Raw genomic sequence first — 23,321 nt, forward strand, 5'->3', positions numbered from 1 at the left:
AGCCAAACCCTTTAGTAATAAAAGCTTCTAGTAAATATGATGACATTAACATGTTTTTGTGATATTCTATGTACTCCTGACCGTAGAATAAGCCATTATAAACCTATATAAAGGTGGCCAACAAATAAATAAGAATTAAATACATTACATCTATGTTATTTTGTCTTAGTTAGGAAAGTAATGTTTAGTTAGGAATAGGGCTGGACCCAAATATTTGAATATTCGAATATTTGTTTGGTGGGTTGGTATTCAAATTGAAAATTTGACATTCGAATATTTTTTATTTTTTTTTATTTTGGTTTATTCATTTTCTGCATTTATCTGTCATTCACACTCCAGTCCAGTTGCTGGCGGTAATGCACATTTAAGTTGGTTTGCCAACTGCCAATAAACTACAAAGAAGAAGAAGATACTGTCGGTACACGATGACGCCATTGACATATATATCAGCATGACGCCCACTTCGAGCATTTAGCGAGCTGGGCAGAGAAGCTAGCGGCGATAACAAGTGCGGAAATGGAAAACTGTTTCGCGTTTTTCCGTTGTGATTCGTCCAGAAACTTCAACATTGTGAGGCGAAGAGATCGTTTTGGAATATAAAGCTTGGATATTACATTTCCTTGGACTCTTGGGGATTTATGAAAATCAAGTTTTGGTCCAAATACCACTTTGTTGCTGAAAGGACAACGAAAACAGGTATGCATGCACTCTCGGCTGCGCAGATTACGGCTGAATTGTTTTATTTTCTGTTACTTTGTAACAGTTGTGTACATGGCTGTATATTTTAAAGATTTAATGCTTTAAAGTTATAAAAATGCTCATGAGTGGAAGTTTTATCAAGGTTACAGCGACGCCCCAGTCACAACGTGTCCCGTTGACGGGAGGGTGGTCCTTGAGAGGTTAAAAGTTTATTAATTCTGAACGCGTCTGCTCCCTTGTGAAGTTGTTTGGATGAAAGGTTCTCAAAATAATCAAAATGAAAACAAACAGACAGACACATAGAGATTCCTGCCTTTATTAGAGATAATAATATGTTCCGAAGCTTCGAATATTCGATGCTCATTACTACCGAAGCTTCAAAGCTCAAAAAATGTTATTCGGACCAGCCCTAGTTAGGAAGGTCTGGTGGCTTTAGTCTCTTCCACATGGTGGAAGGAAGGTATAAGGTGGAAGGTATACAGTTTATTATTAATTCAGCAACTGTATCTGATCGGTATCGACAGATGCACAAAGCCCTGGCATCGGTATCGGGACTGAAAAAGTCGGATCGGGGTTATATATATATATATCCATATTCATATTCTTTCTTTTTGTGCAACTTGTCTAAAATGTCCACCTCTCCCCTGAGAGTGAGCCTGCCCTTCCTCTATCTCTCATAACATCCATCCGTCTGCCTGTGGCTGCCTGGCTGCTGTCCCTATTCCACTACTAATTCCAATAATTGCTTGTTTTGTGCTGTGATGCCAGTTATGGTGTCTTTGCTCCAAGAGAATGGATATCTCTTTCTCTCCAATGCTTAAGTTTTTTGTCCTTAATGAAATTATTAACTGTGAACTAAGGCTAGACCATAAAAAGCCACAATCAACTGACAACAACAGAGTGACTGCTGCATAGCAACAACAGTTGTAAAACTTCAAAGCTATTCAGTTACCAATGACACCAAACCATTTGAGAAGCTGAAATCAGTAAATATCTGTTGGTTTTACTTAACGGACAGATTCATTTTCTGTTGACTGAAGAACTGATTGATAATGTAATCGTTTTCAAAGTGCAGCCATGAACTGATGACCTGTGCAGAAGACCAGAGTCTCCAAGTATCTTTCAGCTGTCAGCTTTTTGTGTCTTGCATCTTACCATGCACACTATACTGAATCATAAAAGTAGATTCTCAGGTGTCTGGAGATCTCTTTCAGTGTAGTGTTCTATCTAAAATAGAAAAAAACTCAGTTTTATACAATATTGTTTAGCATTTATGACCTTGGGTAATGCTAGATAATTGTCAAACTGAAATGTCCTTACCTTAGAGCAAAATAAAAAAAAAAGACCATGATAATTAAAGCACAGAATTAGTTGGAAGAGTTATAGAACAGAAAAGATTACTTTTCTCTCGACTTCACTCTCTTGCACTCTATTTCACCCAGTATTATGTGCCTGCATTTTGGTGTATTTGTGATATTAAGGCTTGCTTTCTACTTAATGTCTAGTTGAATACTTTGTCTAGAAATGTCTCCACATTTTCAAAGAGTACTACACTATACTGTTTTTAGCATGTAAAATTATTATCTCCACAAACAATGAATGTCAGTTATGAAGCCCCCTTTGCTTCATTTCTAGGACTGTACAGAATGCCATTTTTGACAAGCTTTTAAAGAGTTTAACAAAGCCTTATGTGCTTATAATGATTATAGATATGGCTTTCATAGAAAGTGTTAAAAAAAATCAAGCTTTGAACAGTTCAATTCAGCCCGATTTATTTCCACCTTTCACTTTTAGTGATGTTTACTGAGAAGCAATAATACCAAAAATACTTAAAGGTCCCATGACATGGTGCTCTTTGGATGCTTTTATATAGACCTTAGTGGTCCCCTAATACTGTATCTGAAGTCTCTTTCCTGAAATTCAGTCTTGGTGCAGAATTCAAGCCACTAGAGCTAGTCCCACAATGAGCTTTCCTTAGTATGTGCCATTTCTGTGTCTGTAGCAATTGAGGCGGAGAGAGGGGGGGGCCAGGTGGAGGGTGGGGGTGTGGCCTTGACCAACTGCCACTTTTCTCATTTTGAAAAGCCATGATGTCTCTTTCTCATGGTTGGGTGAAATTCTCTGGGCGGGAAAAGCAGAGAAAGGGGAGGTAACCTTGCTCCTTATGAGGCCATAAGCAAGATTCCAGATCGGCCCATCTGAGCTTTCATTTTCTCAAAGGCAGAGCAGGATATCCAGGGCTCGGTTTACACCTATCGCCATTTCAATCCACTGGGGGACCATAGGCAGGCTGGGGGAACGCATATTAATGTTAAAAAACCTCATAAAGTGACATTTTCATGCCATGGGACCTTTAATCCTCGCTAATTCAGCGATGAAATACCTGACAAATAAAGGTGTCAGAATATTGCCAAATTTATATTGCCTCATGATTAACCCTCTCAGCCCGAGCTTATCATATAATATATATTTCATAGCAATCCATACAATAGTTTTTGAGATATTTCAGTCTAGACAAAAGTGTCGGACTGACTGACCAGCAGATACAGACCCAAACTGCAGTCGCTATAGTGCCATCTACAATATGTATGTTTAGTTTGGTATACTGATGTTGGGTGATTATGTCACATTCTGGCCAGATTCGGCTCCGGATTTTTGTCTGTAGTGGCATATCTTTGCAGCCATCTTTTATATCTCATAGTTACGGGCATCCAGAGAGGCTTCATGTCAAATTTGGAAACATATGGCGTAGTGGTCTTAGAGGAGCTCATAAAACATCAGACTCTGAAACAAACAGGAATTAAAGGTCCCATGGCATGAAAATTTCACTTTATGAGGTTTTTTAACATTAATATGAGTTCCCCCAGCCTGTCTATGGTGCCCCAGTGGCTATAAATGGTGATAGGTGTAAACCGAGCCCTGGGTATCCTGCTCTGCCTTTGAGAAAAGGAAAGCTCAGATGAGCCGTTTTGGAATCTGCTTGATATGAGGTCATAACAAGCAAGGTTACCTCCCCTTTCTCTGCTTTGCACGCCCAGAGAATTTGGCCAACCCATGAGAGAGAGACATCATGGCTTTCAAACGAGAAAAGTGGCAGTTGGTCAAGGCCACACCCCCACCCTCCACCTTGCCCCTCCCACTCTCCTCCTCAATAGCTTCAGACACAGAAATGGCACATCCTAAGGAAAGCTCACTGTGGGACTGGCTCTAGTGGCTGTTGTTCTGCACAAAGGCTGAATTTCAGGAAAGAGACTTCAGATACAGTATTAGGGGATCACTAAGGTCTATATAAAAGCATCCAAAGAGCACCATGTCATGGGACCTTTAAGCTAAGGGATAGCTGTTTTAGTAAGACTACAACACTGAGCAAGTAAGCGTTATTAAAAATGAATTGAGAGAGTTTGGCTTGGTGTTTGGCATGTCTGCCGACTGGGTCTTGAGATCCCCACACACAGGAAGAGATAGGAAAGTGAAGTTTTAATGTTGATGTTACTGGGGATCTCCATCTCTGTTGCCAAGAAACTTGAACCAGTCACACTTCATTTTGCAGCTGCACTATTGGTTCAATTCTCAGAGTCAGCATTGTGCTGATGGCATGAAATCCTGTACTGCAAGGCCAAGTAGCATTATTAACAAGCTGTCAAGGCCTGAGGGGTGTGTGTCTGGTACCCTCTCCTGTGACTAGTCATGAATATGGAGCAGCTTCTGGCTTTATTCAGTCAGTCGCACACCACATCAAACAAACGATAAGACAGAGGGAATGCGCCTTCATAGCAGGTTAGACCAGCTGAAATACAAGCCCTGAACCAGCACTTTATCTGGTGAGGCGCAGAGAAACCCAGGTGGAGGTGAACCAGGGCTGGCTGGAGGATCTGGCGCGTGTGTGTGTGAACCAGGTGTACTCAATGATTTTAAAATCAGGACTTGAGTTTAGGCTTCACAATTTTAGTTATCATTTTACTTACCACGTTAACTGCTGAGATCTTACGTCTTACAGTGTTTTCACACTTGGTCGGTTTCAGCCCTCCAAAAGAACTTGGACCTATTAGTCAGCATTTTTTGCGCATATGTGAACACTCCAAAGGGACTCAGACCCCTCCGGAAATGAACCGTACTCAGGGTCCGTCAGCATCTGGGGTTAGGGGTAGTGTTAGGGTTTTATTTATTTATTTTATGTTACAATTAATGTTTAATGTTCTTATAGGAGTCATGTCATGCTGATGAAGACCCAACATTTTCAGATTTTACTGCTTCATAATAAAAGCTTTCAAATGAAAAAATAACGGAGGACTTTTATTGTGAAGAATTTATGGGAAATGTAACTGTTTAACTGGGTTTAAAAAATTGTCCCTGATTTTTCAATTCAGTTCAAGTGAGTCCCGGGCAAATTGAGTGTATCCCAGTCCTTAACTAACCTTCCTCCCGGATATATACAAATAAATACAATTTAAGCCCTCCTAATTTTTAAATCTTAAATTTTTTCCCAAAGCATATCCACCATTCTCTTGCTCGCAGCTGGATTATCCCGTCTTTACTTCTCAGCGGCCTTGATACTTTCCACGCAATTCTAAACTGCATCCCTTCTGGTGATTAGGACTAAGAGTTTTGACTCCATCAAAACGATGGAGCACCGAATTTCCTTCAGACCCTCTAGATCGGCCTTAATCCCCTCCAGTGCTGCAAATATTTTAACAGTGTCCGCCTGTGTTGCACCACCAGCCTGTTGTAAATCTTCTCCGGGTTTTGCAGCAGTGCTATCTTGGCCCGTCACAGCCGCTGTTCCACTGGGGTTGATATGTTTCTTAATATCTCCACAGGCCGCCGATTTTCTGTTTTTCAACATCTTTGGCTTCCACAATCTTTCTCCTCCAGACTAAGCACAAATACCTCTGGCTAGGTATCTCTTAAAGGATAAATACATTAGTACAATACAGAGCCCCCTGTCTAAGTGTCATTCGGTCATGTGATACCCACTCTCACGTTTCATTCAAAATTACTACAAAAAGAAAATGCTAAATAAGCCTTTTAATCTTGTTAGTAGTTGACAGAGGACCTGTCTATCCTTCCTCTATAATATTCACATTTCATTTTTTTTTTTTTAAATATGTGAATAATATTCACATATTTAATGCTCAAATGCAGCCTGTAATTAATATGTACTACACTACTCATGCTTATGCATCGTCAATGCCATTATAAGCATGTGATTGTTGTTACACGTTCTGTCCACTAGAGGGACTTACAACATTGGCCTGGCCTTGAAGGGGACCTAGGCCATGGCGCATTGCATTTCTTGCACACCACTTTGTTTACATTAATTTTCTACCAATAGCACACAGCGACAAACCCAAATCAACAGAGAACTCTGTAATGAAACCTTATCCAACAAGTGTATTGAAGCGGCTCTGTTTTAAAGGCTAACGTTGCTCGGTTAGCACAATGACATCATGTTAGAAAGCACAGCCGAAACGATTTGTCATAAACTCAGTAACAATAGTGTTAGCCACAATGCTAACAGCATTGATAACTAAGCCAATCGGTGCTGTTGCTACTATTTTAGGGATTTATAAGGAACCTGTTTCTTGCAGATTGTCATGTTACTGAGAATACAGCTATTATAAGGTAACATATGAAGTCTAAGCTAACTCTGACAGCTGGAGGGCAGCTAACATAAACTTTAGCTGTCTCCATGAAGCTCCCAGCTAAGCTAACATTACTATAACTCGCGACGCAGTTAGGAAACAAGAACAAGCAAATTTTGTTTTAACATGCGGGTAGGCATTGACAGTGAATTAGGGCTGCATTAGTCTCGCGGACGGAGAAAAACGTGCAATGGTTTATTGGAATTTTTTTAAACCAATCGCAATCGTCACGGGCAGCGCTAAGGTGGAAAGAGCCACCGTGCCGCTGCAAAATAGTCTCAGGAGGGAACTTGTTTTGGTGGAACGTATACGTTTAAAAGTTGTTTTAGTCTTGCAACAGAAAACTCAGGTTGGACACAAAGTCTAACTAGCTGTCTGGATTTACCCTGCAGAGATCTGAGGAGCAGTTAACCATAGTCCTCCTCGTGCATGCATGCCTGTGTGCATGCCTGCTTGGTCAAATAGGTTTAATAAGAACTGTGTGGCTAATCAGAAATACAGTGGCAGTGTATATGAAAAGAAATGTGCATCAGGGACTTTGATTGATGACTTGCTGAATAATTTAGTCTCATGTTTTTGTAATCATATTTTGGCTTCAGTGCTTTTCACCCATTATATATTGCAACTTAGCATGTGGTGTACAAGAAAGTTCCTGCTCACCATGTTATTCAAGTGTGCACTCCTAAGTTCTGAATTTCCAACTCTATGTCGAGGCAGTGGTATCTCCCTTTTCCAGCTGCCTATAGAACCGTTGCTGCTGCTGGTGTCTAACTTGTAATAAAAAAAGAGCAGATAGGAAAAAAATAGTTCCTGTCCTTACTTTTCCTCTCTGTCTCTCAGTTTCTGCATTCTTTCTGATAATGTGTGCATAGTTCTCCCCACCATAATCAGCATGTCAAAACACAAGCTATAATTTGCCTGTTAAGGCATTGCCTCACAATAACACAAATGTGCACCAACACAAAGTGTGTGCACATACATGCACACTCACATTGGCTCTCACATATGTTTTTCATTCTGCCCAGCAAGTTAATGCTAGACAGTGACTTTGCTCTGTTAATATGAGCATGATTACAGCTCATAACACTGAGCTGAGACAAACCGACTGGAGCTTCTGTTTTGCCGATTCTTTCACAATACATGGGTGCCAATTTGATTTGTATTGCGATTTTCATTTATTGCGATTCTAGAAGTGTTGCATGTAGATAGTATTGAGTATTGCGATTTTCTTTTCCTTCTTTAACAAAAACAAAATAATACAAATAATAGATAAACTTCTAGAGACAATATATCATGAGTCATTTCTAAAAACTGATTTTCTATGAAGAATGCACATCACAAGTCAGTCAGTCTGATATTTATTTAATTTGTAAAGGCAAGGCAATTTTATTTATATAGCACATTTCAGCACAAGGCAACTCAAAGTGCTTTACACAAAACATCAATCATTAAAGAACAAAGAGCAAAATAGGGATTAAAATAATAATAAAAATATTAACGAATACAAATTTAATACCATATAAGATACATAAATAAAAATATTGTTCAGTATAACAGTTAATATGAGAATAAAAATAATAAAATTTACAATTCCGTATTAAAATTTTGTACAAAAATAAAATACAAGAATAAAATTCACTGTTTGGTAAAAGAGTTAACGAAAAGCATCATCAAAAAGAAAGGTCTTCAGCCTTGATTTAAAAGAGCTGAGAGTTGGGGCGGAACTGCAGTTTTCTGGTATTTTGTTCCAGATATGTGGAGCATAAAAACTGAACGCTGCTTCTCCCTGTTTAGTTCTGACTCTGGGGACCACGAGCAGACCTGTTCCAGACGACCTGAGAGGTCTGGGTGGTTCATAATGCACTAACAGATCTGAGATATATTTTGGTCCTAATCCATTTAGGGATTTATAAACCAGCATAAGTATTTTGAAATCAATTCTTTGAGGCACAGGAAGCCAATGTAAAGTCTTTAGAACCGGAGTGATGTGATCCACTTTTTTTTTTCAGAGAACTCTGGCTGCAGAATTCTGAATCAGCTGCAGCTGTCTAATTAGTTTTTTAGGAAGACCTGTAAGGACGCCGTTACAGTAGTCAAGTCTAATAAAGATAAAAGCATGGACACATTTTTCCAAATTCTGCTGAGACATAAGTCCTCTAATCCTTGATATATTCTTAAAATGGTAATAGGCTGATTTTGTTATTGTCTTAATGTGACTGTTAAAATTCAGGTCGGAGTCCATGACAACACCAAGATTTTTTGCTTTGTCTGTTGTTTTTAACAGGGCCGTTTGACTGTGCACTGACTTTCAGTTTCTCTTCTTTTGTTCCAAAAACAACCACCTCAGTTTTTTTCTTCATTTAATTTAAGAAAATTTTGGCACATCCAGTTGTTGATTTGTTCAATGCAATTAGTCAGTTTTCGTATTGGACTATAGTCCCCTGGCGTTAAAGTTATATAAAGTTGTGTGTCGTCAGCATAGCTATGGTGATTTATCTTGTTGTTTTCCATAATCTGAGCCAATGGAAGCATGTAGATGTTGAACAGGAGAGGTCCCAGAATTGAGCCTTGGGGAACTCCAAATGTTGTAATTTTACGCTCAGATACATAATCGCCTATAGACACAAAGTAGTCTCTGTTCTTTAGATATAATTCAAACCAGTTTAAGAACTGATCCAGAAAGGCCAACCCAGTTTTTCAGTCGATCTAGTAGTATGTCATGGTCGACCGTGTCAAATGCCGCACTAAGATCAAGTAACACCAAGACTGAGGTTTTACCACTATCTGTGTTAAAGTGGATGTCATTAAAGACTTTTACAAGAGCCGTCTCAGTGCTGTGGTGTGGTCGGAAGCCTGATTGGAAAGCATCAAAACTGTTGTTTACTGACAAAAAAAAGGGTGAGTTGTCGAAAAACCGCTTTTTCAATGATTTTACTTAAAAATGGAAGGTTTGATATCGGCCTATAGTTGCTCATTAGTGATGTGTCTAGATTGTTCTTTTTTTAAAAGAGGCTTGATGACTGCAGTTTTTAGGGCCTCTGGGAAAATACCTGTAAGAAGAGATGTGTTTATAATATGTAGGAGATCTGAAGCCAAACAGTTTAAAACATTTTTTAAAACATTTGTTGGTAAAATATCGAGGCAACAGAAGGACGTTTTTAATTGTTGTATAATGTCCTCCAGGTTATTGTGGTAGATCATATGAAATTGTGTCATAATGGAATTTATATTGCTTGGTCTCTGTGACAACACCGGACCTGTGCTCTACGTTCAGCTTTTCGACACTCCCTTTTTTCTGCTCTTACCAATGTGGCATTTCTCCATGGAGATTTATTTTTAAAAGAGACAGTTTTGTCCTTAATGGGGGCAATGGCATCAATCATTTTTGTAATTTTACAATTAAAATTATCTACAAGCTCGGTGACTGAGACCCCTGAAAGAGCAGGTGTGAAGGAGAAAATCTGAACAAATGACTCACTTGTGTTCTCAGTGATATACCATTTTTTGATTACCTTTTTTTGAACACTAGATTTCATGCCCTGAGACAAAAACGTTTTGTTTACAGAGTAAAAGTATTCTTTCAGTAATAAAAACAAGCATGCAACCAATGTCCCTGGCCAGAATTGAACACGGAAGCATTATTTCTTCTTATGGGATTATTTTTGTGACTTTAATTCCAAGCAAAACTTCTCAAGTATCAAACAAAAAACAATGTACAGTACATATGTACTGTATGTGTCAACCTCTAGATAGAATAAATTATATTCACAGCTTCTACATTGTACAACTTAACCAATACCCTAGCATTGTGTATTATCAGACCAATAGCAACCACAGCAATTCGTAGTTAGCTGGATAATAATTTGTCATAATAGACTATATAGCTACGTTACTGACCTGAGACAGCATTGTAGCTCTGCTCGGGTCCTGCAGGTCATACAATGTCTCGTTGTTCTACAGAGAGAAGACGATAATTAATCCAGCTCTATTGAGTAAGCCCTCACTAAACCTACATGATTCCCATGGCAAATTAGCTCAGTAACGTAGCTAACGTAAGCCAAAGTTACTTGGCTTGGCTAGCATTTGTTTTAGATAACGTTAGCAGTTAGCTAACGTTAAATGCTAACTTACACAGCTTTACTAGCTAGCTAGTAACTTAACACAACGAAACAAAAAGTGTCTAGTAACCATGCTTGCAACGTAGATCACAGACAATATGTATGATCAATACTTACACTTTATTATTCTTGTAGGAATCCGCTGTGGAGTGGTTTGTGTGTCTTCCAAAGTCTAATGTTAGCTGCATTGAAACAACAGGTGCAGGCAGGCACTGAGCTGTCACTCAAATGCACTCCAAAAACTCATTAGCCAATGGGGACGCACCCCTGTAAGACCCGCCCACGCATGATATTTGTGCCAGAATTGCAAGCAAGGACTTTGGAAGTGCAAACAAGAAAGCTGGGAGCAAAACTGCAAACATGATGGAGAGAGCACAGACTGATCATTGAGAACAAAGCAGAGGGAACTGTAAACAAAAGGACATAATATCAAACAAATAAAAGACCAATAGTTTACGGCTACACAAATGTTTTGTTTGCAAGTTTTAAGTTTTACCTTTGAGGTGAATTTTTTTTGCTTGAGTTAGTGTTTTTTTTTTTATACTCATATAATAATAATAATAATAATAATAATAATTTTGCTTGGAATTAAAGTCACAAAAATAATCCCATAGCTTCTCTGCTTGAGTGCATTCAAACGTTATTGCTTTAGATACTTTATGATGTGTGTGCTGCCAGCCGCACCTGTCTGCATCTAAGTTACGATCCAGATAAACTCTACAGATTTAATAGCTTCCTGTCTGGCAGCTGTGACTGTTTATGATAGCCCTGATGACTTGCTACTTGCTCCCATTTATGCCCCTTAACATTTCATTCCACCACAGACATGCCCCTTTGTCATGTGGCATGACACAAAGGACTATTGCAGTGTGATTGAAGTTGTTGCTCATTTCTTATCTGTCTGAAATTGTAAGTGGGATAGTGTTATTGTCTTTAAATTGTATTGTTATATTTTATTTCCCAGATTCTAGACTCTAGGTAGAAACCTCTTGTTTTGGTTTGTCTACTGACTTGAATGATGAGGCAGAAGGCAGATCCCAGTGTCATCAAAGAGGTCTAGCTTAGCCTTTATTTAAAGTTTCATTTTGAAAAAGGCGATCAACCTCCTGTCTTATCTTGGCTGAACGTGAGTATGAATATCAAAAAATAATGTTAACTTATTTTCTTTAATCATTTCTTAATTGCTATGTTTTAAATGAATGTTGATGAGCGTGAAATGTTGGATTATGCAAAAATGAAAAAAAATGTCAGTCAACATGAAAAAAGTGAAATGTAAAACGGGAAAAAACTCAAATAATGCAGGAATTGTCCTTTTGTGGCTGCTGTCACATGTGACCTCAGCCCAATGAACAGAACCTTAACATAGAGAGCAACACTGATTCATGATGAGGAAAAAGGAGACAATATGCACACTTTGGTCAAAGAGTCCTACTCAAACGTATGAGGTGATCCCTGGGACCCGGATATCCGTCCTGTCTTATATCCAGGCTCAACCTCTGTCACCCCAGGTTTCTTGAGGGCCATAAAATTTAACAACCATGGGAACTTCCTTTACCCACCCAGCTCCTCTGCAGCAACGAGTGGCTCTCCTCTGACCACTGAGACAAGCCCACTGTCATGTCATTGAGGGACTTCATCCCTTAAAAGGTCCTGTTCAGGGAGACTGAGGGGCTCAGTCTTTATTTCTGGATTGATGTTTTCCAGAAGAGAGCACAGGGTGATGATTCTTTCTCCTCGCCCGCTCTCTCTTAAATTCATCAGGCGAGGAGGAATGTGTTCTTTTAGATGGTCGCCAATTTTTGGGTGTTTTTCTATAAATAACTTCTTGTCAGGCAGCCAGCTGGGCACTCCAACTCAAGGGGGCAGACTTAAAGGGATATTTCACATTTGGAAATATGAATATATCTACTTAGAAATGTGATTTTTTTTTTTTTTTTTTTTTTTTTTTTTAATTGGTGGCTAGGCCGAGAAAAAACAGAATGTGTTTTTGGCTCATGTGGATGAAAGACACCAAATCCCAGAATGCACTTGCTTCACTGCTTTAGAGTATACTCCCAAGCCACACCTACCGTTTACAGACAGACAGACAGTGAGACAGTCAACTCAAGTGTGTTTTATTGTCATTTCAGCCATACACGAAACAACGTTTCACTGTGGCTCAAGTGGTTACACAATTAAAATATATAAAAACGGCATTATATAAAAACAACTACATTTAGTGCACACACATTATATGCTCCGTAAAGTTCAGCTAACACAGCTACTAGCATTAGTGCTTGGTGGGCTGTAAACACAGAGTATAATGGTCGGCATTTAACAGTCACAAACTCCACCAGCAGTTAGTTGGATACAAGCACCCCATTTCTGCAACAGGCAGTTCGTGTTAACACAGTCCACCTCCACTAGTCTTAACCGGCAGCCAGCCTGGTAGCTGGATAGTCCGGTACACTGTTGTTCAGCAGTGTTTCCACTATAACAAAAACACAGCAGTCTCAGAACTTGTTGGGAGTTTCGTTGAAGTTGGATGTAGTCCAGTTTGTTGTCTAATGAGCGGACACTTGTAAGCAGGATTGATGGAATAGGTGGCCGGCTAGCGTTATCTTTCCACCGGCACTTGTTCAACATTCCCTGCTGAAGATGTCCCTTTACCGGCCAGAGGCTTTAAGCAACACCACTGGTCTCCATATCAGGCGGGCGAAGCTCACGTAGTGTGTTGAGTATTCCGTCTGTAATAAAGTGTCCTGCATATTCTCCGATCTGTACCAATGTATCCCGGTGGTACACGTGCGGTAGTTTGAATGCACATAATTGTTGTAAAAGCTGCTGAGAGACTTAGCTACTGTTTAGCGAGGATTCAAGATGGCTGACGCTCGTTTTGCTTCAGCAATCTTCAGAGAAAGACGACAGTCCAACCCCCTCTGTATCTACTGATACAAAGCTTAATGCTAAATAGGTGAAGTATCCCTTTAACTACTGCTACTTCTGCACAGTTATCTCTAACTTTAAAATACTGACTCACAATCTTTTATCATAAATCACATTTTGTGAGGCAGATACATTCAGAATGATTTACAGTCCATGGGCCAGCAATTGGTTTTGATTTCCACACTTAGATCTTTTTATAAGAAATGTAAATCTCACACTTTATAAGTGACAGCTGTGCAGCTAAAACCTCTCCAGAAGCAATGTTTGCTTGTTATTCAAAGTAACTATAAAGCGCTGACTAGAGCAGATAACACTTCTGTAAAACCTTTGCCAACGATCTGCTATATATATGAGATATATCTATAAAGATTACAATTTGTAGAAGAATGATAAAACATTCAGCACCTTTACTAAATTCACTTTCACATTCTAGGTCAGTTTTGGATACATTCAACAACAAAATGCTCTGAATTTTGTTACAGCTTTGATTGGTCTCTGACCGGCTACTTCATAGCAACGACAGTTGAGGCTTATGGGCATTGCTTTATTTAGGGCCATCCACCATACCAAACATAAATCTAGAGCATTGTTACATTATTCTATGTTGAGGAACCTTAAGAATATCATTAAAAGAAACTTTCAAATTACAATAGAAACAAATACTTGTGGAACCAGAGGCTTCTTGTACTTTGCTACTCAATTTTAATTGAGTACCCCTGTACGTGTTGACAACTTGTCAAACCTGACACTATGGTACAATAAATCACACCAGTACTTAGCTCAGTCCAGAACCATTCTTATGCTTCTATAGTCTGATATGTTCTGTCTCTGTGAATCCAGAGGGACAAAAGTTGGTGTCCTTCCTGCTCGGTGTTGCAATGGTTTACATAGTTCATATATCACAGCAGTAACAGTTGTGTTGTGAAGGAGTAGGAGGATGCTGACGGCCAGTGTTTGTGTAATTGAACACCGTAGGCTCTCTTAGCCACTAAAGCATCCTTTGTAAACACTGTTTGTTGATGTAAGGGCAGTGACTGATTGCAGATGGCTGCATTCACTCAAGGCCTCGCTGAGTCCCATTATTTCCCTGTGTGCGTGTTTATTTGTTTAAAGTGTACAGAGGAGGGACTACTCATTATAGGAGTGTGTGTGCTCATGCACATTTGTCTCTTTATGCTCACAATCATGTCACTAATTAGAAACATGGTTTATTACCGCTCTCCCTCATACTGTGAATGAGGGTGTTGAATGAGTCTCTCTCTCTCTCTCTCTCTCTCTCTCTCTCTCTCTCTCTCTCTCTCTCTCTCTCTCTCTCTCTCTTGAGCTTATTATCATTAGTCCCATTCCATCAGTACTCAGTGAGCACTGAGGCTTGCAAGCACTTGTTTGTGGCCATTTCCCTCGTCGTTTCTTCCCTTCTCTCTCTCACCCCTTTCTCCCCCATGCACCATTGTCTTTCTGTAGCCTTTTTTCTGTCCACTAATGTCACTCTGCCAGCGTTTTCACTTCAGAATGTCTGTCCCCCTCCCTGCTGTTCTCCCTTCTCGGCCTCCTCCAGAATATAGGATAGTTGAATTGAAAATGAATGAAAGGCTGGACTCAATGAAGCGGATGATGGCTCAAATGAATGTGCCTCTCTGGAATGCTTGGTTGTTTGTTGAGTATTTTTGGCTGCAGCTCAAGCTCCAGTCCATTTGTGGTGGGTAGAGGTTGGTCGACTTTGGTTTGTCGTATATTGATTCTACCCTGCTGGTCCAGTCTACTTCAGGTCACACAACTACCTGGCCTCTGTCTTATCAAAACATTAGTACTAGTTTGGAAGTGCTTTTACATATAATCTCTCCTTTGGGAACAAAGCCTGGTCCAGCCTCAAAGCTCTGTTGAAACTTTCCTCCTGTGACATGGCCCTGCCTTCTTCAACATGAAACAATAAGTCATTGGGACGACTGAAAGGATATGTGGCTACCAGCTGAATTCTGTCAAGACAAGGGCAAGGAAAGGAACATGGTTGGTGAACATATCTATTGATCTATCTAAGGCTGACCCACCAGTATTGATATTTGAGAGTTTAAAACATGATAACTATATATCAACAGATAGTTACTTTGTTTACATAAACACATGACAACTTTCTTTTTCAAAGAATTGGGACCAAGATATTTGCATAGCGGAACATTTTTAGAATTAAAAAATATACTTGGACTGATGCTCTCATTCAGCCTTTGCTTCCTGAGTTATAAAATGCCACTTGCGTCAAAAATGTGTCATCATGACCAATTTACCAGGATTATTTCTTGTACGTCCTTCATATACCACGTTCTATTTGTCAAAATGTGTGTTTTGTTGGAATACCTGCTCTATCACGTGAACTGAGTTAAATCACCGTTTCTGCAAACAGTGCTGGAACAAGGTGGACACCATTACTTAGAAGTAAAAGAACATTTAGATAAAGCAATTACAGCAAACATTTCCTGATCTCTCCTCTCATCAAACTGGTACCTTTTTGGCTTGCTGAAGTCACCAGAAAAAAAGACTTCCACTCGTAGACGAAATGTGATTTTTTTTAACGTTGAAGAATTTAATCAAAAGTCCATTCTTTTGTTCTCACGTGTCTCAAGTTGAGCCTGATTGGATTATTCACTGCAGGAAAGGGAAAGTGTTTCCAAATGAGATTGGTTCGGAGTGATGGCAGCCCAGTTTACTGTAGTTTTTGTAGTTGTAGTTCTTTGATTTGCAGCTTTCAGCAAATAGCCAAATAAAATGGATGAGGACTTGATTGGCCTATTACGCTTAGATGAGTAGAGTGACAGCCTGCAAATGTTGAGAGTTATTGGAGAAGACAACCTTGTGCTCAAATTGAACACTGTTCCGAGAGGAGGGAACAGGAGAAGCACTGTATTTGTTAAAGGTCGCATGACGTGGTACTCTTTGGATGCTTTTATATAGGTCTTAGTGGTCCCCTAATGCTGTATCTAAAGTCTTTTCCCAAAATTCAGCCTTTATTAATTTAAAATTCAGAATTACAGCCACCAGAGCCAGTCCCACAATGAGCTTTCCTTAGTATGTGCCATTTCTGTGTCTGTAGCTATTTTGGGGGGGGTGGAGTGTGGGGGTGTGGCCTTGACCAACTGCCACTTTGCTCGTTTGAAAGCCATGATGTCTATTTCTCATGGGTGGGCCAAATTCTCTGGGCGGGCAAAGCAGAGGAAGTGGACGTAACCTTGCTCCTTATGACCTCATAAGGAGCAAGATTCTAGATCAGCCTGCTGAGGAGTTTTGATTTAATTCACTTTTTTGATAATAGTAGTAGTATAAAGTATATACAACAATGATCAAAATTATTGTGCTCTATTAAATGTAATCTTTTAATCTTTGGCCTCTTGCCAGGCCGTTACCCTCATTCCCACATATAGGAGATTGCCACTTATAAAGCAAGCTTTTAATGCCTTTAGTGTGGCAGTGAAAGAGTGTGTGTATGTGTGTGTGTGTACTTGGTGAGGATCGGTCTGTTCAGTGGGGTGAATAGTGTCTTTTTCAGTCTGTCTGTCTTTTTTTTCCCAACCTCCCCTTTGGATAAGCCCACTGGAAGAGATAATCCTGCTTCTGTGCCAGTGATAAAGTGTGAGTGTGTAGGGAGGCGATGGAGGAGGAGAGTTGGATAGAAAGAGTAGGATTTACTGTATATGTAGTGCAAAGGAGAATTTTGTTTCATAACTGACTGCTAAATATTACAATATTTCACAAAGTAAGCGTGAAACCACGGATTCAAGTGATCAAACAAAGGAACTCTACCAAGGTTCTCATGCCATCTTCTTTTACCTCACATCAACTTGTTTTTCTGGCCAGGAGGGTTTTGTACCTTGTATCTTAGCAATGAGGGAGGATTGTATACTGGGCCAGAGTGTGTGTGTGGCACTGAAAGCCCTCTTGGACTGACACTACTTGACTTGGCCTCTGCTGAGGGCTTTTCACACCCAAAAACGGATGTAACCAGTAAGACATAGGCCTGACAGGAATTTCAATAGGTACAAGCTTCCCATTACTCTTAATGGACTGCAGTGATGCCAAAAAATATACAAGGTGTTTGAATGTCAGAGTCTATGTTTGTAGCAAACACGCAGGGTTATGCTAATGTCCTTTAGGGTAAGGTTTGTCATCTTGGCATCTGCTGCTGTAAATCACATTGTGTGTGTTATAGAACATAGATACTCAAAGTGCGGCCTTCAGAACCATTTTTTCCTAATGTGACATTTAATGCAAGCGTTATATTTTAATCATCAATACTTTTTAATTTCAATAGCTTACATTTATTACACTACTCGGCTACTGCGTCAAACTGCCCTAAGAAGCGTCTGTCAGGTTAAGAATGACAACTTATAGATGCATGGCAACTAGTGGCATCCCGAGAGTGTTGCAGGAATCACAATCTGTCATCAATGCTAGTTCTGTTAGTTAAAGTTTGTGATTTTGGTGGACAACTCACAGTTGCATTTTTGCCGTGCAGCCCTTTATTTTATGCTGGCTCCCTAAATTGGCTCTCGGTCATCAAAACTTTGAGAATCCCTGGTATAGAGTATACTGATGTGTATTCTGTTTCCTTTGTGTTACAGGTTGTGTCCAGAAGGATGTGTTTTTAAACCCAAACTGCTGGGAGGTCAAGAGGTGACATGCCTCTGTAAAACAGCACTGGAAACCAATGGTGAGGAGCTGATGAAGTTGACATTGAAGATAACATGGCACAAATAGAGAGCTATAGCAACGAAGATCTAAATGCTGAAATTACAATGGAAGAGGTCCAAAATGCATTATATTAAGCAAAGTTGTGAAAAGCCATAGGCATTGAAGATATACCTATCAAAATTTTAAGATCTCTGAAACTGCTGCAGATTCTGCATGGCCTGTTTAAAAGCCCACCCTCTGGTATAGATCAATTTTAAATCCTATAGTAAAATCTCACAAGGAAGATCCTAGAGTACCCCTAAATTATAGAGGAATTAGTTTATTGATTACAGTATACAAACTATACTCCTCTATACTAAATGAAAGACTAACTAGCTTTTTTGAGATTACAAATATGTTGGCTGAAGAGCAAAATGGATTTAGGGCCTGCATTGACCATATATTATACACAATCTGTACTGTGATTTCAAATACATTGAAAAAGGGCCTGCATACTTTTGTTTGTTATATAGACTTCCAGAAAGCATTTGACCTCTGTGTACAAACTACTTGAAACTGGAGTAAATGATCAATTTTATAACCTGTTCAAATACATTTATGGAGATCCAGAAGCTTGTGTCAGGGTAAATGATTTAATGAAGGGTGGTTCTCAACTCCAAGTGGGGTTAAGCAGGGTGATTTCCTCTCACCAACACTTTTTGCAGTTTACATAAATGATTTGGTTAATGTTATTAAACAACTAGAATGTGCAGTGAGATGGGATAAGGAGAATGTGAGTGCCCTTCTTTATGCAGATGATCTTTTTATACTTTTACAAAAGATGCTTTCTGCTTCCAATGCTTGGTGCAAGAAATGGCGACTTTAATAAATACTAAATTAACAAACAAAAAAAGGGTTTCTGGAACTAAATGTGTGATCATATGGGGATCCATGGCATAATATATCCGTTTGGAGGTCTGTGACATGAAAACATTTGAGATCCCCTGTTCCAGTGAACGCAGACATTCTTTCTAACAACCTGTCCTGTCTTCTGTACCTCAGCTCTGTTGCCATGCTTCAGGGGATGGTGCGTCGTCTTTCAGCAGTCCAAACGCTGCTGTCTCTCCTGCTGCTAGCCGTCGGCTGGCCCTTCACCTCATTACCTAGTGGTGTTGTCCAAGGATCAAACTCCTCCCCCTCCAGTCTTTATCCCACCTTTATCCGGAATGACACTCTGTTTGAGCACTTGGCCCTGCATCCTGATCCCAGTGTGAGTCGGGTCTATGTCGGGGCCCGAGATCACCTGTTCCAGTTGGATCAGTTTCTCCAACCTGAACTTCAGGATGACACTGGACCAGTCACAGACAGTCGGGAGTGTTTACCTCCTGTAACTGAGAGCAACTGCCCCCAGGCTAGGGTCACCAGCAACCACAACAAGCTCCTGCTGGTCGACCCGTATTCCATGGAACTTATTACCTGCGGGAGCGTCAACCAAGGAATCTGCCAGAAACGTAGTCTGGATTCTGTGAATGTGGTACTTTTCTCTACAGAGAGGCCGGTGGATACTCAATACGTAGCAGCTAACCACCCCAATGTTAGCACTGTGGGACTGGTGGTTCGCTCTCATCCTGACAGGCAGCCAGTTCTGTTTGTTGGGCGGGGTTACACCAGCAGCCACCCACCTATTTCCACACGAAACCTTGCCCAGGAACCCATCTTTTCTTATGAAGAGACTGCCAAGTTGGCTGTGGCTGGCCGTCTCTCAGAATATGACCATCATTTTGTAGCCTCATTCGCCCACCGTCAGCATGTATACTTCCTTTTCTACAGGCGGGACCTAAAGTCACAGTCACGCGAGTATCGCACCTACATCTCTCGTGTGTGTTTGGACGACCAGGCCTATTACTCCTATGTAGAAGTGCCCTTGACGTGCCATTCCAGGGCAGGAAAAATTTACAACCTCTTGCAAGCTGTTCAGCTTGGGCTCACCAAGGACGGTAAATTGAGCCAAGGCTCAGAAGTTCTTCTTGGTGTCTTCTCCACTCATTTGGCTTCATCAACTCGGCCCAGTGAGGACTCGGCCCTCTGCATGTTTAACCTTAAAGACGTGGACCACAGGATTAACTCCACCAGAGACCTGTGCTACACACAGATGGGGAAAGAAGCAGGACTGGAGGCAGCCTACATAGAGTATGAAGTCAAATCCAACTGTGCCAACCTGCCAGAGGTGAGTCCAACAGATTGAATTTGCTTGTTCTTGTGGGAGTGTGTGTTAACACTTATCAGTTTTCTATATAAAAAATTTAAAATAGGCAGCCTCTAGCTCACCCAATAAGAGCATTTGCCCTATGTTGGCTAAGTCCTGCAGCGGCGCGGGTTCGAATCCGACCTGCTGCCCTTTGCTGCGTGTCATCCCCCATCTCTCTACCCCTTTCATGTCTATCCACTGTTACTATAATAAAGGGAAAAGCCCCAAAAAATAATAATAAAAAATAAATTTCCTACAATTGTATTATAATCGCTGTATTCAGTTTGAGCCACACAAAAGCACTTAGTCCGGTAATGTAGAAAAGCGCTATATAAATGGAGACCATTTACTACAATCATTGCAGGTAGGGCTTAGCGATATGGAGAAAATCAAATATCACAATATTTTTGACGAAATGCCTCGATACCGATACCGCAACAATGAGATTTTTGATAAATAATCATCAGTAATGTGGATATAATGACTAAGTGAGTAAAGGCAAATAAACAAAGAGAACAAAAACAGTTACAGTCTGGTAAGTTCAGAAAAGTACATCACTTTACTGTAATGCAGCCTTTAAAACCAGGAAAAGACAACACTTAGGCACCGTTCGGTATTTATGGAACCGGAGGAAAATAGGGAAGGGTTATGTCTTTTTATTCTTTGTTGAGGGGAGAGTCATCCAACATTTTTTAGTCCGGGGGGGGGGGGTTACCCAACTTTTGTATTCATAGAAACAGCAAAATTTCAAAGTGGCTTGTTTGGCATGTAGCTCTCAGTCTCCGCCCTCCTTCGCTACCAGATGGGTCTGACCCATGAGTTTGCTGTGGGGCAGGGGGAGCACTGCTCCCCTGGTGGCTGAAACGGATAATTGCATTGTTTAAAAAATGAGTGGAATAATTACATCTGGCATGACCAGATATTTTATAAATATCTTGGCTAAATAACACAAAACAACTAAATGGCTGAAGATGCGAGCAGCAGGGTGTAAAAAACGAAAATGAATGTTGCTAGTCTGGACATCTTTCCGTGCCAAGGTTGCAATAAAGGTTTCCTAAATGCCACATTTGATGTCATCTTACTAATTGATTGCGGGTTTTGTGTAGATTTGGACTTACATTTATTCCACTTTGTTTAAACGGCGAAGTGGAGGAAGCCTAGTGACGAGTCCATAGCAACCAGTTTGTGTGTTGAATGTTACCCGGAGTGCTTTGCTGAATTGTCTCAATGTTTTATTGTTTTATTTCATGTGAATACTAGTTTACTAGAGGAGTAACTTAGTATTTGAAGTAATGCAGTAATGCAGGAAGTGTGCATTTAGTTTCCATGCTTATTAGGGCCCGAGCGCCGACAGCGGCGAAGGCCCTATTGAAACTGAAGGAATTATTATTAGGGCCCGAGCGCCAACTGCGGCGAAGGCCCTATTGAAACTGAAGGAATTATTGTTTCTTTCTTTCTATTATTTTCCCGTCAAATGAATTGGCTTTTTGAGGGGCTTAACATATTCAAAAAGTCACCAAATTTGGCGGTAGCGTCAAGTCTGGTGAAAATTTACGTATTTTAAGGGTTTCGGGAATAGGTGCACAAAAATGGCTCGCTAGCGCCCCCTAGAAAGTTAAAAAAATGTAGCCCCTGCAGTGCGTTTAACGTAGACTCACGAAACTTGGTACACATATGTAACATGTCAAGATGTACAAAACACTTCATTAGAGCCATACCCTAAACCCAACAAGAAGTCCGCCATTTTGATTTCAAAGTTCGAAATTAGTGGGATTTTGGCCATTTCCACATGTCGTACTTTAACGAACTCCTCCTAGAGATTTCATAAACTTCAAACTCAGTCTGTGCCATTTTAGGATGTTAAAGATGAAAAGTTGTTAAAAGAAAAACTTTTCGTCATAGGGCGTGGCCGTGGCAGGGCGGCCATTTTGTGCGTTTCGCCGCCGAAACAGGAAGTGGGTGTAACTCGAGTGTACGTTGTCCGATTACCTCGAAACTTTTCAGGATTCATAAGATTCCAACCCTGAGGACAAATAAAGGCCGATATTTACTTAAAGTCATAGCACCCCCTAGTGGCAACAGGAAGTAGGCCTAAAAGTCAAGGTGCTATACTTTAACGAACTCCTCCTAGAGATTTCATCCAATGGACTTCAAACTTGGTCTGTACCATCCCAACACCTTAACGATGAAAAGTTATTAAAAGAAAAACTTTTTGTCAGACGGTGTGGGCGTGGCGTGGCGGCCATTTTGAGTGTTCAGAATGTGTGGTCTACGTGTGATACTGAGCCACCCCCTATAATATGACCATGCCCACTTACTCAGGCCATGCCCCCTTTCATAACATTTGAACCGTTTAAGGTAGAGTCTTGTGTGAGGTGTCATTGAACTCAGCAGATAGTTCCTTCTTTATCGGTGATGGTTTGGCCCGCCCCCTATACATAAGCCACGCCCCCTTTCATAACATTTGAACCGTTTAAGGTATACCCTTGAGTGAGGTATCATTGAACTCAGCAGAGACTTCCTTCTTCATTGGTGATGGTTTGGCCCGCCCCCTATGTTTAAGCCACGCCCCCTTGTATTACTCATGGCCCGATTGATGTAAACACTTGTGTGAGGTGTCATTGAACTCAGCAGAGACTTCCTTCTTCATCTGTGATGGTTTGGCCCACCCCCTATGTTTAAGCCACGCCCCCTTTCATACATGCTGACCCATTTAAAGTAGAGTCTTGTGTGAGGTATCATTCATCTCAGCAGAGGCTTCATTTTTAATTGGTGATGGTTGGACCCGCCCCCAACGCTTTAGCCACGCCCCCTTTCACAGCTAATGAACCGTATGACGTAGAGTCTTGTGTGAGCTATCGTTGAACTCGGCGGGGAGTTCCCTTTTCATTGTTGACGATTCACGGCGTTTGAGTGCCGCGCGAATGCACAGTCGCAAGGAGCGGCGTCCGCCGGTAACCCCGACGCGCGCATAGGCGCGAGGGCCCGTCCATCGCTGCTCGCAGCTTTAATTAGGGCCCGAGCGCCGAC

The 23,321-nt window shown here is 40.6% G+C and overlaps 1 protein-coding gene across 1 annotated transcript in view; it reads left to right on the plus strand.

The window, feature by feature from the left end:
* plxnb1b (plexin b1b) overlaps nucleotides 1–23,321 on the plus strand; it is a 184,043-nt gene that overhangs the window by 107,085 nt on the left and 53,637 nt on the right. The window contains 2 exon segments of the mRNA XM_028576526.1: nucleotides 17,995–18,083; nucleotides 19,106–20,270. Coding sequence (XP_028432327.1) covers nucleotides 19,116–20,270 — 1,155 coding nt within the window. The 5' untranslated portion in view covers nucleotides 17,995–18,083; nucleotides 19,106–19,115.

This window comes from Perca flavescens, chromosome 4 (assembly GCF_004354835.1).
Source record: "Perca flavescens isolate YP-PL-M2 chromosome 4, PFLA_1.0, whole genome shotgun sequence".
In the NCBI taxonomy this organism is placed as follows: Eukaryota; Metazoa; Chordata; class Actinopteri; order Perciformes; family Percidae; genus Perca; species Perca flavescens.